Source organism: Martes martes (assembly GCF_963455335.1).
Source record: "Martes martes genome assembly, chromosome: 3".
Classification (NCBI taxonomy): domain Eukaryota; kingdom Metazoa; phylum Chordata; class Mammalia; order Carnivora; family Mustelidae; genus Martes; species Martes martes.
Window position 1 is genome coordinate 51,812,066 of NC_137890.1, and position 18,189 is coordinate 51,830,254.

Here is an 18,189-nt window from a genome sequence, read left to right on the forward strand (position 1 = left end):
GAGAATTTTTACATGATTTATTTAATAATAAACCAATTAAAGATACAAAAATGTTTAGAGGATTCCAAAATTTAAATTTTTGTTTAAATACAAATTCACTCCATAATATGAAAACATATAACATTAGACCTCTAAACATAATGATTTTTTTCATCTACAAAATTTCTCCTTTGCTGTACTAGAAAATTTGCAGAAAACATTTTTTCTTGTGAAATTAAATGTACATTATTTACAGTTGAAAAAGTAATCTAAAAACTATTTCATTTCAGAGACTTAGATATAATGTATATTATCTTTGTATGCAACCCCCCCCACTCCCAATAAAAAATGATCCAAAATATAAAGCAATTATGCTTTTATAGCAACTGACTACTCAGCCAGATTAGCTCACGTCTTGGTTGCTTTCTGGGCCCTTAAGAGCAAGCCCTGGATCTTTCAGAATGGCAGTATATCATTTAGCACTTGGCAACATAAGTTTACTAATGACCACGGTGCACAGTGGCCTAAAGAGTTAATTAACAAAGTATTTAGGAAGAATTCAGAATTATAACAGATCTTATGGATAACAGAAGAATGAATTTTGTAGGGCCACTTTTCTGTAATATGTTAGCTATATCTACATTAAGAAATAAGTGATAATGTTTTAGTTGATTTAACTTTAAAATATAGGTGCTAGAAACCTCAAATTTAGAACCAGAAAGCAAACTGGAGATCATCAAGTCTTATCCAAAGCACCCCTTCCTTTTTTGAGAGAACTGAGGCCCAGAAAGATCCAGTGGCTTTGCCCAACGTTATACAACTATTTAGCAGGACAGCCACTCTTGAAAGGGCTGAGGCTTTTGTACCATTCTGCTTCTGAAGTAAGGTTCAGCCATATCATGGACATTTTCCAATTTTTCATAATTTTAACAAAATAGAAAATAGGTGTCTTGCATTTGAAAGAGTCAAGACTTTAACTTACACAAATGGAATGAAAATAGTTCCTACATAAATTTCCTGTTGCCTTATATTGAAGTACTGTATTTACAAAAGAATCAGAAAAGCTAATACCATGTAAAAATTAAAAAAGAAACTTTAAAAATGCTTATGATATAGCAACTGAGAAAAAATCTGAAAAGAAGGACTTCATAGTACAAAATTCCTATTCCTTCACAATTGAATTCTGAAACATTTGGAGAACAAAGAGGAACACTGGGGTTCCCTCCCCCATCTAACAAAGTCAACATTAACTCTAAATTAATATTTTTAACAATGAGCTAAAAAATTAGGAACATCTGTAGAATTTCTCTTAGAATCAACCAGAGAGTTTGCAGGCAACTGAAAATGTTCAATGAAAAAACAATCATCCACAATTCCTTTGGCGTATTTATTAAAAAGAGTTGGGTTCCGGCAATTCATTTTGTTTCATAGCTACCTGAGAGGTAAATCCACTGGAATTGGATACCACCATCACATAAGGCTGTGGCTGCTCAGTTTTCTCACTGTCTTCTTTCAAATTATCTTCGGTTTCCTTTTTATCTGCTTCCTGTATGAGAGTTTTTGTGTCTTGAGCTTTGATAACCGAAGTGATGACAGTGCCAGGTGGGTGGGCAACAAGTTGTGAACTTCGAGGAGAAAAGGTCACCACGGGCGTCGTAGCACTGAAGGACGGAGATGAAGCCACAGTGACGGTGCCATTGCAGATGGACTGGACGTTGCTGGTAAGAACCTGCTGCACATGCGCAGGGCTCAGAACAATGGAAGGAGGGGAGCCCGGCTTCTGGGACTGCAGCATGACATTTTCTTTCAATACTGTCATGGGCTGTGATGATGGAATGGCTTGTAGAATGAACTTCTGAGACCCAGCACCCGAAGATGGATCTGTGCTGGCTATCACTGTTGTGATTGGCACAGTCTGGAGTGTTACTGTATGCAAATGTTGATTCCCAGGAGACACGACCACTGGAACTTGGGCTGGAGCCTGTATAGTCCTATCGAGATGATGAAATTACAGAAAATCAGCACATTCTACATCATTTAAAACTTTAATGTTTGATAAGTCATTTTGATAAAACAGAAGTCGTACATTTGGAATGCTACTTCCCATATCTTCGACACAGCAGAAACATCATACCAGACCCTGTATTATATGGAATGCCCGACACAAAACTTTCAAGCTATTAAGTGTGATACTATCTGATGAGAGGGGGAAAAAAGTCTGTGCAAAGTGCCACATTAATGCAAATGGGGAGGCAATTTTGTTGGGGAAGGAGGAGGATATCAAAATGCTTGGAAAAGAAGTTACGGATGAGCCGCGTGAAAGGAAACTAGGAATTTTAAAACAAATGTATTGGATTCACTCTCATTATTTTTAATACTTAAGGGACAGTGCTCATCCACAATTACCTAACTTCATAGGACTGTAATTGTTTTCAACCTGTTTTTCTATATATAGAGGAAAAATGTGCAATTGCCTAAAATAAAAAAAAAAATCAGTCTTAAATGTATATGTGACAGAACGATCAGAAGAAATTTTGTGGGTTTATTTTTGCAGAAGAGATTTAATAGTTCACAGTGCATATCATATTACGCAAAACAAGTCATGAATATAATTAACTCATGAGGGTTCTTTAGGTTGCCAGAGAGAGCAAAAAATAAGGGCAAGCTCGGCAAAAGTAAATAGAAGCATGTTTTGACAGTTTTCTCAGCTCAAATAATCTTCACAGATTTTAGCCATAAAAATACAATTTAACATAAAATCCTTTAATGTAAACCTAGTTTATGTAAGGTTGTTAATTTCCGTTATTGAAGAAATTCGTAAATGATATTGTGAGTCAATCCAATTTGAAAAGTTCATTTCTGTGGAAATTATACTATGGCCATTGTTAGCATAAAACAAATGCAGTTGAAAAAACTCAGCATCTGGATCTCAATTGTGTTTCTTCTGGATTCTGTAAAGCTATTTTACAAAAACAATAGATGACTGCTACTTCAAATGATTAACAGCTAGACTGGCCCCCACAGTCCAAATGTTAATCATTGCACATAGATTATTATAGGCAAATTTTAGTAAGTTACAGTTATGTGGCCTATCACATAGGTGAGAAGTGAAACTCTGGAGAACACAAATGGACTAGGTGGTAATATGAAAAGAAAACTCAGAGCAACTTAAGAGAAACACTCAAAGCAAGTGGAAAGACACAGGATGACTACAGCCTACGCACAATGGTAGGATTCTGATTTCCAAGTTCAGATTCCAACCAAGTTATCACTGTGAGGATCAGTCTAGAGTAGGATATTAGCAGCTCTTTCAAAGGACAGAGCCAGAAAAGAGTATGAGTCGGGTAATGAAGATTTAATAGGTGGGCAGGGGATGACTAGAAATAAAGGCCAAATCTGCTGATATTATTAGTCAAGCAAGGAAGAGTTGGTAGAATACAGAATAACTTTGGGACTCAGGCAGCTTTTCCAAAATATACGGTGCCTCCTTTCTCCCCCCCGCCTACCTGCATCAGGACATCTTGGGTAGAATCTGAGCCTGGGTGTGGTAACTGACCCTGCAGCCAGAGATCATTTCTTAAATAAAGGGCTTCCCATGACAAGCATTCATGTACATGTATATACAGATAAAATAGTACACACGGTATACAGTGAGTACACAGATTGTATCTAGAAATATGTATAGTCTTGCCACCCGATACGTACTATTATCCCCATTTTACATATAAAAATTAAATGCACAAAGAGGGTGAATAGCTAGCATGAGGTGACCAGTTAGATAAGGAAAGAGGCCATCTGACTACAAGGCCTCTGTGCCTTAGGATAATTACAACACACTGCCACTTCCTCAGTCCTAAATAACTTCAGCTAAAGATGATAATTGTCTATTATATCTTTAAGCTGTGGGCAATTACACACCTTTAATACATGACTCCACCTTCCTTTTTTCCTCCCTCAGGTGTGGCACAAGCAAGAATGTACTTGGAAATTTTCCATATTGCTAACCAGGGCTACCACTAGACTTTCAATGCTTTTGTTCAAACTAGAAAAAAGACCTCCTTATCTCAAAACAACGGAAAATACATATACTATATGTATCTGCCAGAAAATACATATACTCATGTGCCAGAAAATACATATACTCATCTATAATATCTACAGTGTAAATATACTGGCTTATTTGAACAAATTCTAAAATAACTAATTTTCACTAATAAAAAATTCAGAGATTAAAGGCAAAATATTATGCAGCCTTTTCCCTGCCACAGAAATTTTAAATTATTTTTGTCTTAGTTAATGATTAAACAGTCATTTGTGTCTGGTGGTGTTATATTATATAACAAAGGTTATAGTATAGTTAACTACTTTATACAAATTTCCTAAGCTGCTTGTAACCACTGCTACAATACCAGAAATTTAAAATACTACAAACTTTCTGAGACAAAAAAAGATATACAGTATAACATTTAGTTTTTACTGCGTATCTACTCAGACTTCAAGAATGTCATTTAACTGTTACAATCACTTGTAAAGTTAAGTATTATCTTTATTTTGCAGATGAGGAAACAGACTCAGCATAGTTAATTAATCCGATTCAATGTTACATCTAATAATCGACAAGGTTGGAGGGCTGGAAAATAATCGAAAGAATATACATTCTTCGTACTCCATTACTTTGTTTTTAAGATAACCTACACATTATACATTTTTAGAGGCTAATTTATTCAAAAGACCCTAACACAAACTATTAGTACTTGAAAATACTATACAGAAAGAAGTTATGCTAGGTAGGCATATGGACTTGCAAGTTTACCAAGGGACAATTTCAGGAAAAAATTTGACCAGAGGTTTACTTTTGTTGTAGTTGTCTCTTTAAATAACATGAAGTCAGAGTCAAAATCAAAATTTTTAAAAATTGAGCACATATACCATAAATCAATTAAGAAAAGCGTAATAGATTTCCACATAGATACATGCAATTATGTGAGACAAAAAGACATAAGCAAAGGAAAAATTGAGAAAAGAAAAAACATGTTGCTACTTCATAGTAAATAACTGGTAATTCACGAGAGTTATGTGAATCAGCAGGCAGGGTGGCAAATCATTAAAGCTCACTGCTTTAGACTAAACTGCTTGCATTAAAACGCTGTCCCCACCACTTACTAGATGTGACCAGGCTCCTTGGCCTCTCCTTGCCTTGGTTTCCTCATCTGTAAAATAGGAATAATATTACCTATATCTCATTGATCAGTGAGGATATTAGACATTAATATATGGACAAGTGTATGAAATACAGAGAGTGCTTTGAAAGTGTCAGTTCTTGTTGTTACATTAATAATCTAATTTTAAGTCATATATATTCCATCTTAGCTACAGAAAAAAATCTTTAAGTGGTCTTTGATTTTATTAATAAGTAGTTATAAAATTAAGAAAAATATAGCCAAAGTACTCTTATCCTTCTTAGGAGTGATAACATGGTTACCTAGGATAATCTCTCTATTCTTAAAAGCTGGATGTTGACATGTTTGAGAGTGAAATGTCATAAGGATGTCAACTTACTTGACAAATAGCCCAACAGAAAAAAGGTTATAAATAAATACAGAGCGAAAACAAGTAAGGCAAAAACGCTATCAACTGTGAATCTAAGAGGATGTAAATAGGTGTTCATCATACTATTTCAATCTGTCGATACTTTGAAATTTTTCATAATGAAAATTTGGGGTAATTATAAAAAAGACAAAAAATAAAGTGCTAAGCAAAGAATTAATCTAATGAAAAAGGATTCTAATAATACAAGAAAATTTCAGAGTAATATGTACAATTTGCTTGAAATTTATTTAAGACTTTTCTTTCTTTCTATATAATGGAAAGGAACAATGGCAAAACCCGAGTTACTATATTCAGCAGGTGTCAGTCTTCAAAGAGCATTATTATTCATTAACTTTGGACCTTCCTCATCTAGTTATTTCAGGGAATAAAATGCATTCCATAAAAGCTTTAACTACATTAAAATAAGTAGGATTTGGGGGGAGATACAAATAGAAGGTACACCCAAAAGAGAGAAGAATATTTTTAAAAGTCAAAAGAATGATGAAGAATATGTGTATATACATACACATAAATATAAAATGATTTTTTCAACAAGGAAGTATGTTTTAAAGTCTGAGAAGTTAAGTTTTGTTATTTCTTCATTACATAAGCAGTTCACTTAGAGAACTCATTACTCTGAGAGGAGATACAGAATGAATATATACACTATTTCAAAATAAGTTCTATAAGTTTGAAGGGATGCTATGTGCCAGACATGAGGTTAAGTGGTAGGAGAAGAGCAATGAGTAAAACGTGGCTCCTTTGGTTTAAATGTATAGGAGGAGATGGGCATTGAAGTCAATGGCAACGCCTGGTTCACTGACCAGACTGCGGTGCACCCAAGCAGGCAGCTTTAGCTAGAAGGCAAGGAAGGAATCCGAGCAGAGAGTGAGAGCTGGTAGCTGATGCTCCAGAAATTTGACTGCGCTCTGCGTGCAACACAGATCTAACAAAAGTTGCAAGAAGGTAACATAGCAAAGCTGTGACTAAGAGTCTTGCATAGGTTGAACTGAAGAGAAAAAACAGTAGAGGCAGGAAGCAGGCAGGAAGTCCACAGAATAATCCAGAATAATCAGGGACCTTGGACATGAAAATTCTGGGAAGTACACCAAAAGAGTTTGCAAATCATGGATAGGGAGTGTATTATGGTGTTTTAATATCTGGCACTGAGTATCATTCAGAAATTGACATTCAGAGTAACACTGCATCCAATTCAGTATCACAATTTAATACCTTTCAGAGCTACAGGTATGTGGGATTTTTTTTATGGGGGGAGCAGGCATTTATTTTATCCTCAAGGTATAAAAAGCAAACTGATTACAGATGCTTAAAAATAACTGAATCACTCTAAGAAAGGGATCCCCTCTGATTAGCTGTGGCCATGTACTGTTTCCTATCAACACAAATACAGTGATAAGATGGCAAAGAGCCTAGAAACCAACGAGAGGAATCACACCAACTAGATACTCAGTCATCACACATAACCAATAATTGACCTAGAGGAAAATGAAACATTAAAAGGCAAATCGAAAAATAAGTACTCCTTTAATAACAGTTTAAGATTATCATTCCTATCCGGTTAAAAAGGGGAAAATGTAATTTTTACACTCCTTGCAAGTCAATTTTCATGATGCCAAAAGTTTAAATGGACCATACAAGGAAGATGGGAATATCTAACTCTGTCTTGATTCTCGGTACTGTTTCTTACTTCAAAATCAACTGATCAAAACGCTGGCATTTATATTTTGGAATATTCGAATGTAAGACTGTGAGACTGAAGTCACTTAATGGAAGTATTCAAAGAATCATTTTTATTGGATTTGGAAGGGCTCCTATATTTTATAATTCATGTTCTGGAAACTCATGATAGTAGAGGGAAAAAAATACTGCAAACGTCCATCTAATTTTCTGCCCTCCTCCTTTTCCCCCGTCCCATAGCAGTGAGACCAGTCCCAAATTCTGCAGAAGACCGGTCTAAAGCTGAAGAGGTTTTCTTTGGTCAATTTGTTTTTCCTATCTTTCCTGGGGCTAGGAGGCAAATTTGATTTGATTGCTAAAAAACTGTTCTTCCAATTTCTGCCACTCTAAAAGCATGAAAAAGTGGACCTTAGATTCTTGGCCTCCCTCTTTAAACTTTAGAACTGTTCCATGATAGAATTTTCCCAAGGAATAATGTTATTTCCTGGAACTCACTACAATCCAGGTCACGATATGTCCGTTTATGTAGAATTTTTATAGCTTCTTACTTTGAAAAAAAAAAAAAGGATCTGAAACCATTCTCTGGATTTTCTAATATGTGGATCCCTTCTTGTTGGGATCAATCGAATTATACAGAGGTATAGTGGACAAGATTTAAATGGATAGGATAACAGCAAGTAATGACAAAGTTTAAAAATAAGAAATCAATGATACAATCAGAGGGCTGATGTAATACACACAGCTGCTGAAACCAATCTGCTGAACAAGACTTCCAGCTTTAAAAATCAATATAATTTTTATTTTCATTTCTGAATCCCAACCCAGAGTCATCAACAAATGATGACTCTGGTCAGAAACATCATGTAAAGATATGCATCAGTAACTTTAGTTTTCTCACCTAATACTCTGAACAGAGGAATTTAACGTTTCATCCTGCACGCTACTGGTGGTGCTTGCTTCTCCTTCTGGGACAGCCTGTACTGGCTGGACGACATGAATAGTCCGGAAGAGCTGGGTGGGGTACGGAGATGGTGTGGGCTGCACTGTCCTCAGGACTTCTGATGGCTGTGCAACTTCCACAGGATCTTTGGGTTTTGTAGCTTTAGGATTCCCTGGTTTGAGAACTGTAGTGGCTCCTCCTTTTATCCCCGGACTTGAGGATACTCTCGATCTGCTTGCTTGGTTCCTACTTGAAGTGGCTGTTGAAGACAGTGATGGATCCGCAGACTCGATGCTGGAACCTGGGTCCTCATCGTCTATATAAATAAGATCTTTCGGCATCTCCTTAAACTGATACACCAAGCGTTGACCTTCTACTTTTGCTAGGATACCCCTTTGGTAATAGTACCTATTCAAAGCAGACAATTTTAACAATACTTTATTTGATTAAACATAAATTAAAATTATGTTCAACAAAATTAAAGTTCCTTAATCATAAACAAAAGTTTCAAGTTGGAAACAAGTGGGAGAAGAATTTCAAAATGAAGCACAGTTATTTTATATAAAATAGTATAATTAAACTTTTTTTCTATATAAATGTAAAACACATATATTCACAGATAAAGAAAAATCCTTATTATCAACTAAACCTAAAACCAATTCTGATGAGGGGATTGCTGATAGACTACATGGATTATCCTAGTCATTCACTTTTCTTCCTTTGTCTCCCCTTCTTCCAATTTGCCGGAATAATCAAATCTACTACAAACCTCAAAAGTTTACTTCCCTTCTGTCGTTTATTATAATGTCCCTACCAGTTTAAATTTGATTCAATGAATCTGATTCAGTTTTCCATACAAAATTTAATGATGTACAAACAGAAGTGATTCAAATTTTGTCGTTGATTTTAATTAGATCAAGAATCTAAAAAGTGTGAGTTAAAAAAAAATACACACAAACTGTAACTAAACAGTTCTAGTTTAAGAAGGTTATCTAATAACTCTTTCTCAAACAAATGCATATCTTTAAGGATAGATAACCTGATCACAGAAAAACACACTAAAAGTGAGCTTCGGAATAAAATGATAACCTACCTAATTCAAAATGTTCACAACGTCTACTATTATTCTTGAAGCATTTATTCCAACATAATACAGATCATACCTGATATTTACGTTTAAAAAATGCACCCTCTTATTAAGTACCTGATTACCACTACTCATTAATTTTGTGCTGAATTCAAGTTTAAGGGCTCAAAACATATGAGCCCCATGGTCAATTTATAACTCCTGATGATAGTTCACATTTTCTAATCCCTTTACAAGTATCTGTTGTTTGCATGAAGATTTTTTTTTTTAAGAAAAACATTTTCCCAGATCAGGATTTCAATTTAAATACGAACTGATTTCTATAAGTAGCATGGTTTTAGCTCTTCAATAATAAAATTCAACATTTTTGTAGTCCTCTACCTTTTTAGAAGTTACCTAGCTTTTTAGTATTTAGGAAACAATATTCTTAACACAATGAACGACAAAAAACTTCACGTACCTGAGAGCTCTTCCCATGGTCTCGTAATTCATGTCGGGTTTGTTTTTGTACTTCCCCCACAACCTGGATACGGCTTTGGAATCTACCAGTTTAAAAATGCCTTTTTCTCGCTGGGTCCATTTGATATATTTAGGACAAGTAGCTTTGTCCTGGAGCAGTGCCAGTAAAAACTCCCAGAGATAAATTGTGTTTCCTGAAACAAAAGCAATTTCTGTTTAACTGACCAAAATTTCACTGGAAAAGAGCAAAAGTAAACACAACTAAAAGTTTTATAAGTTCCCTCTATAATCATACAAAAATATTACGCAACTTGGTTAGCACTGGTGATAATTTTTCTTTTTTTAAAGATTTTATTTATTTATTTGACACAGAGAGATCACAAGTAGGCAGAGAGGCAGGCAGAGAGAGAGGGAGAAGCAGGCTCCCCGCCGAGCAGAGAGCCCGATATGGGGCTCAATCCCAGGACCCTGAGATCATGACCTGAGCCAAAAGCAGAGGCTTTAACCCACTGAGCCACCCAGGCGCCCAGCACTGGCGATAATTTTTAGGGTCTAATATAGGTCTTTTTATTAGTTCCACATCAGATGTCTGGATGGATCAATACTGGCAATTAGATTTATGATGACTTGAGAAGAAAGCACTTTGAGATGACTTTTTCCCTACCTCTTTAAGAGCCATCACATAAAAGAACCAATGAAGAAGTGTACAAAACCTTTCAACAGTTGTTCTCTTTATATCAGAGCCAGTGGATTGGCTTTAACAATCTTCTTCAAATTTGGGCAGCAATTATGAAAATAACAGAACTCCAAAACAATCTTATAAAGTGTCTATGAACTGAAAAGCTAACCTGGTTGAACTCTTCCAAAAGGCTCAATATTAAAGGACGGATTATTTTGACAGGTATATAAGAAAAATCTATTAAATGGATTTCTTGGGCTCCATTATTATCAGTCTCTATTTATAGAAAGTACCATCTATACCTTTTTAAAAAAAAAACTTATTTATTTATTTGCAGAGAGAGAGAGAGAACACAAGCAGGGGTAGCTGCACGCAGAGGCAGAGGAACAAAGAGGCTCCCCACCGAGCACAGAGCCCAACGCGGGACTTGATCCCAGGACCCTGGGATTATGACCTGAGTTGAAGACAGATGCTTAATCGACTGAGCCACTCAGGCATCCCCCAACTATACCTTATAAGCATCTGGCAGCGAGAAGATCCACTTCAATAAGTCAAGAGAGCTGGTTGGTTTTACTTATGATATGTAGGTATTTTAAAGCAATCTAACTGTTATTTGACCTGTAAGTATTGCAAGGGAATTATTGCACTTACCCTTACCATCTTTGTTTTTCTTCTTCACATATATGTTTGGCGTAGTGGCCGGGGAATCTGGTCGTGGAGGTTTTGTTTTTCTCCCTGAAAACAGAACAGCTCTGCATAAGGATTTGCCATCAAAAGTGAGATAAAATGGACAATTTAGCTGTTTATAAATGCTATTTGGTCATTTATCCTAAATTTCAAATGCCAAGTACTTTACACACATACAATATTACACATACTCGTTTCCTAAAATGCTGTTTACTCAAAAGGAAAAGAACTTCAGTGAAAATTTATCGTTAGTACAGGTAAGATCACAATTTTATGTAGGAAATGACACATCAGCTCATTTATAAAAATGAGGTTAAGTTTGAAACATTTTGAGGTAACAAAACTGACATGGCTTCCTTAAAATTGGGGGAAATATTCTTGATGTTGATAAGACTTGGGCTCAAAAAATAAGCCATGCAGGTTTATCTGTTTGTTGGTTATATATGCATTTTACAGTAGGAAAAGTCAATTTTCAGCTTTTCTCTCACCTGCATATAGGTAGTTCTTAAATACTGGTAACTTCCCAAAATTCTAGAGATACAAAAAATGCATGAGGCAAATTTCTGGTGAACTACATAGTCAACTTTTATTCTCCCCTGTATTTTGAAACCTCTCATTTTTCTATACTTCTTTTAATTCACAGCAAAATAAACATTATAGTTATGTGCCATTCAATCTCTAACTCCACTTTGACAACGCTGACTGTAGTTTGTTCAGACTTAGTTTGGGTCAACCAACTATTCTAAAGCTTTGTGATCTTCTTCTGGCCATTTATCTAGAAGCATAACTTGGTGGCAATGTTGCCTGGGATTTATATTGAGATGATCATGCTATCTGAACAGACTAGCGTTCTGTACCTGAAAAACAATTAAGATTATAAACGGATACCTTACTGTATTTTACCCCAGCATTCTTTTTTCTTTTTTTTTAATTAAGTAATAACCTCTCTGCCGAATTTGGTGCCCAAAGTCAAGGCCCAAGATCAAGAGTCTCATGTTGTACCACCTGAGCCAGCCAAGTGCCCCTTTACCCTAACGTTCCTGAGGCGGAGTCTATCTGGTCCAGATCACAAGAGTGAATTCTGGGTTAGGATAATATAATGCAATAACTTAGCAGAACAGAATTCCAGAGCTAAAAATCACAAGGTTAGTAACAACACATCTCCAAACCAAACAGGAAAACCCTTCTGAAGTTAGGGTGAGTAAGAATCAGAGAGACGTGGATCAAAAAGAACACTCTTCAGGCCCCTCTTAATGCATAAATATAAAACCTAATCAGCCAGGTATCTCCATTTCCATATAGACATCTGCAGAGAACCATTCATGAGGCAGATACTTCTGGGTGACTGTGTCAATGATAATAAATATCAGGAACAAAGACTTCAGTTAGCTTCCATCCCTCCTACCATCTTATTTTATGCCTTCTATTTACCAACTTTTTCTGAGAGATAGCATTTTCTTCTTCCCACTGTTTTCACCACTAGTTTTAGTCAAGACAGAGACAGTTGGTAAACCTACCCAAAATCCACCCTTTCCATCATCTTCCTTACCAGTCAAGGTGGCATAGCTTCATGTGAGTTCTACGTGAACTGGGTATAGGATTTTTGGGTGACAGTTAGTTCTTCTCAATACTTTGAAGATACCCAACACTTCCAGCCTCTACTGGGAGCTTCTAAGCTGCCAATCTAAAAATCAATCCTCTTCAAGTAATGTAGTTTTCCCCTGGTATTTTCTTTGTTGTTTGTTTGTTTGTTTGTTTTTGGAGGGGGCTGGGGAGGTGGTGTTTTGCATTTTTACTATAATGTATTTAGGCCTGGATTTCTTTGACAATTATGCTACTCAGGATTCACCATGCTGAGATTTATGTCACTTTGGAAAACTCTCAATCATTATCTTGGAATACGGTCTCTTCCTCACTCTATATATTCTCTCTCTCTGAAGCTTTGATGAAACATGTAGACCTTTTCATTCAATCCTCACATCTCAAACTCTTTCATACTTTTTATTCTATATCAGATCTATATTAGAGCTCACAAATTCTCTTTTAAACAGTGACTAATCTTCTGTTTAACCCAAATATTATGTGTTCTATTTGGTTCCTTTCACATCAGTCTTCCTAACAAGAATGTTAGTCCTTCACTTTAAAAATAGCTTTACTGAAGTATGATAGACATAAAATGAAACTGCATATGTTGAAAAGGTAAAGTTTGGTATCTTCCAACATAAGTATTGACCCGTGGAACCATCACTTTGTTCAAAATAGTGAACATACTCTTCACCCCCAAAAGTACTTTGAACCCCTCTGTAATCCTTATACCCTTCCCACTCTGCCCAATCCAAAGGTAGCCAATTACTCACAGATTTTGTCATTAGAGGTTAGTTTGCAGTTCCCACAACTTTAGATGAAGAGATACATACATACATATATATAAAATATATATATACACACATATATATTGTATATATGTTGTGTAAGGTAATTCCCTTAGCATAATTATGCTGAGATTCATTGTTTTTGTTGTATGTATCAACAGTACATTCTATTTTATTGCTGAGTGCTATTTCCTTGCATAGATACACCATAAAGCTGTTTATCCAGACAGCAGCTGATAGGCATTTAGGTTGTTTCAAGTTTTGGGCTACTACAAATAAAACTGCTAAGAACATTCATTCATGCAGATGTTTTTCTATAAATGTGTACCTTCATCTCTTTTGGGTAAATACTGAGTAGAAGAATGGCTGGGTCACATGTTAAGTATGCATTAAATGTTTTAAGAAACTGCCAAACTGTTTGTTAAAAAAAACCCACAAATTTCTCCATGCAGTAAGGTGGGGTCATCATAGGGCTCACCTCATTTGTTTCCTGTTTCTCAGGGATCACTGGCTTTTGCTGACTGATGTCTTTAGAGGCACTGTTTCATACATGGTTGTCTGTATTTTTAGTTGTTTTAATAGGAGGGTAAATCCAAGTTCTGGGGGTTTCTTTATTAAATTTTTTTTCCAGCATTATTGAGATATGATGACATATAATTGTGTATTTTTAAGGTGTACAATATGATGATTTGATATACTTCTATGATATAAAATGATTACCACAGTAGGGTTAGTTAACATATCATCATCTCACATAGTAACTACTTGGCTTTTTGGGTGTGAACATTTAAGATCTACTTTCTTAGCAACTTTCAAGTATATAATACGGTACTGTTAACCAAAGTTACCATCCTGTATATTAGATCCCCAGAACTTACTCATGTTATAACTGGAAGTTTGTACCCTTTGACTGACATCTCCCCATTTCCTTAACTCCCCAGCCATCAGCACCTCTCTCTGCCTCTATGAGCTTGGCTATTTCAGATTCTACATGTAAATGATAGCACACAGTATTTGTCTTTCTCTTATTTGACTTAACATAATGCCCTCAAGGTCCACCTATGATTTTTTAATCCTGCAATGAACATGAGAGTGCACGCATCTCTTCAACATCTTATTTTGATTTCTTCTGGATATGAAGCGAGGAGTAAGACTGCTAGATCATACAGTGTTTGTAGTTTTAATATTTTGAGGAAATTCCATACTGTTTTCCATAGTGGCTGTACCAATTTACATTCCCACCAACAGTGCACAAGGGTTCCTTTTTCCCACATCCTTGCAAACACTTGTTATCTCCTGCCTTTTTGATGATAGCCATTGTGACAGGTGTGAGGTGATAGCTTACTGTGGTTTCGATTTGCATTTTCCTGACAAGTAGTGATGTTGAGCATATTTTTTCAGGTACCTGTTGGCCATCTGTAGGTCTTCGTTAGAAAAATATCTATTCAGGTTTTCTGGCCATTTTTTAATCAGGTTGTTTGGCTTTTTTGCTATTGAGTTGTAGGAGTTCCTTATGTATTTTGGACATTAACCCCTTATCAGATATACAGCTTACAAATATCTTCTCCCGTTCTGTAGGTGGCCTTTTCATTTTGCTGACAGTTTCTTTTCCTAAGCAGAAGCCTTTTAGTTTAATGTAGTCCCACTAATTTTTGTTTTTTGTTGCCATATCCCCAAATCGTTGCCAAATCAGGTTCTGTTATTCCATCCTGTCCAGAAGAGGAAGTTGTACCTGGTATTTTGTGATAGTCTCATTCTTTGACCTTGTTTTTCCTTCTTTTGCCTTAATAATTGTAGTCACAGTCATTCAAAGTTTCTATTTGATAATTCTTTTATCTGAAGTTCTTAGAGAATGCTAGAATCTTCTATGTCTTCTGCTCCTCATTCAGAGGTTCTCTATCTTTTGTACTCTGTAACATTGCAAAGTGAGCTCACCTTCAACAGGGCTTTGTTTGAGGAAATCCTGTCAGCCTGGGTTTAAATGTATGACTTGCCAGAACAGTTTTATACAAGAGCTTCTGCCTAGTACCCCAACGTCATTGCCAGTCTGGGGTCACTTTTACGTTAATTACTTGGCTGGGAATTTCTTAAGTCAGTGATCATTTAAAATCTAATCATAAACCTAGATTAAAGTAAGCCTAAGATTATGAATTCTCACAGAAAGAATTTTCCACTCAGAGGCCCAGCTGAGAAATATAAACTTCCTTGACACCTGTTCTGTGCCAGTGGGTAGACTTTTTTCCCAGGAGGGGAGAGCCTTTCAAGGATCCTGATGAAAGGCTGAAGTCTCTGGTAACCTCCTCTTGCACTGGACCAAGACACAAGCCTTGGCCTCTGCATGGGCAATCAGACCGGTGTACCCATCTCAGCCCTTCAGAGATGCGGCAGCCTCGGCTCACTCTGTTTTCATTTTCCTCTTCACTTTGGGCTCCTGGACTTTCCCTTACTTTCATGTGAAGTTAGGTTACTGGGTGATTAACCAAGATACTAAATTCAAAATATTACACAAACTGGAGGAGACTCAGAAGGCAATGAAATGGAAAGAGTGTCAGACTTTAGAATGCAGATATGGTCCTAATGAGTGAAGAGTGAAAAATTCCCTTTGAAATTTAAATCTAATTAAAACCTAGTATTTTCCTCTTTAATCACTTACCTACTGATGTCCAACTCATTATTTTTCCCACTGGAATCTTATATTGGAATCTAAGCTAGTGGTTTTCAAACTATGTCCTGTGGAAAGAAGCTAGAAGCTAAGTGCCCTTACTCAAGCTCTTTCTGAGTTTGGACAAAAGGATTTCGATAAAAGATTGAGGCTTTAAAAAGTTGGAAAACCCCATTTTTGCAGGATACACCAAATAAACTGATTTTTTAATGAATCTAATGTGAAGATAAATACCTTTTAATTTATGTTTTGTACCCTCATTTTTTCTTATGTAAGTTTTAATTGGTATAGAAATATCCTTGAATAAAAATTATGTTTAGATTCCACATCAAAATTGGACTGTTTGCCCTAAACAAATTAACCACCCACCTTTCTTTCTTTTAGGTTGTTCTGGTGATGATGCTCCTGGTGAGTTTGCATATGTCTCTTGAACCTGCTGAGTCTCCATCACTTCAGGAATCCCATCTAATGTGACGGATACATGGGTGATTGGGGCAACAACAATGTCATCTTCAGATGAACTAAATATATTATTATCTAATGGAAACAAAATCAACTAATTATAATCAAACTTGTATTATAAATCAAACTAATTACATCAAATAATTTCTTGTTTCTCTGAGGATTAAAGTAGAAATAAAATCTTGAAATCTATTTCCTTTTTATTTCCTCTGTCTGAAATTAGGCACCCTAAGTCAGACGGGCTTGACAGAACTAATTCAATGCCCTTCTTTCTTTACTTCCTATCATCAATTGATCATATTTCTCTTCTCCATTCTTCTCTCATTGCTGCTGAAGTTATTCTCTGAAACCTGTCTGATTTGACCATATAATTCTTCTATACAAAACGTTATACCCTGAAAATTATTAGAAAAATAAAACTGATCTTTTGCATAGTTTATACAGGAAAAAGATGGTAAGAACAAGCCAAACTCCATAGCCTGCCATCTGAAGCTCACACAATCAAGATCAAACCTACCTTTCTACTCTCAGCTCCCGCCTACCACAAACCTTATACTTCAGCTATACCAAACCGTTTTTATCTCAAACATTTCACTCTTATTTACAGGTCTGTCTCCTTGGCTAAACACATTCTCTATATCTCCTCTAACCACTAAAAGCTTATTTGTCTTTTATAGCTCAGGATAAAACATTCCTTCCATAAAGCCTGTCTCTGAAAGTCTCAGCCAGAGTACTCTTTTCTTCCAGAACACTCTGCTATCCCTCCCATGGCCTTTATTTTTGGCTTTTACATAAACAACTTCCTTCTAAATTAATCTGTAAACTTGAGAGGAAAAAAACAGTTATCTGTTCATTTGTGTATCACATTATTGCTTAATGCACTGCTGTGCATACAGAAAATACTCAACCACATCTTAAATTCATTTAGTAATAATTAATTTATGAGTTTGACACTTTGTCAGAAAAGCCCAAAGGAAACATGGATTCAAAAGCAGATCAGTAATGTGGCAAAGAGTTTTCTGCTATGAGGTGTTAGAAATTTTTTCAATGAATTTTGCCTATTCACTGATGAATACTCATACAGATCATTAAATTATAATAGTTTGGGCCATAAATGCTCTAATGCTCTTTCACCAATGAGGTTACGAGAATAAATTCTGCCTAATCTGCTATTTGACAACTAAAGTTTTTATTCCTAAAGGTCTCCTTCTTCAATTAAAAAAAAAAAGAAGTCTTGTTTAACTGAATACTCTAGCAAAGGTGTCTCAATTGGTATTTTTTCTTAAAGATTTATTTATTTGTCAGAGAGAGAGAGAGTGTACAAGCAGGGGGAGTGGCAGGCAGAGGGAGAGGAGAAGCGGGCTCTCTGCCAAGCAAGGAGCCTGATTTGGGACTTGATCCCAAGACCCTGGGATCATGACCCGAGCTGAAGGCAGCCACTTAACCATCTGAGCCACCTGGGCGTCTCTCAACTAGTATTGTTTCTTAAAATGTGCTTGGGACACAAAACATATCAAACATGCTCTCTGGTCTCTTGGTATTTGCCATTTAACAGAGGATCATGGTAAGAGTAAC

General features: G+C 36.0%; 1 protein-coding gene across 4 annotated transcripts in view; it reads right to left on the bottom strand.

Moving 5' to 3' along the window:
* The window catches only part of ELF1 (E74 like ETS transcription factor 1), a 108,885-nt gene continuing 90,696 nt past the window's right edge, over positions 1 to 18,189 (bottom strand). For all 4 annotated transcript variants that reach the window (XM_080798697.1, XM_080798696.1, XM_080798699.1 and 1 more), the window contains 5 exons: positions 16,522 to 16,689; positions 11,083 to 11,166; positions 9,754 to 9,946; positions 8,165 to 8,614; positions 1 to 1,970 (listed from right to left, as the gene is read on the bottom strand). In XM_080798697.1, coding sequence (XP_080654823.1) covers positions 1,370 to 1,970; positions 8,165 to 8,614; positions 9,754 to 9,946; positions 11,083 to 11,166; positions 16,522 to 16,689 — 1,496 coding nt within the window. In that variant the 3' untranslated portion in view covers positions 1 to 1,369. The remainder of the gene's footprint in view (positions 1,971 to 8,164; positions 8,615 to 9,753; positions 9,947 to 11,082; positions 11,167 to 16,521; positions 16,690 to 18,189) is intronic.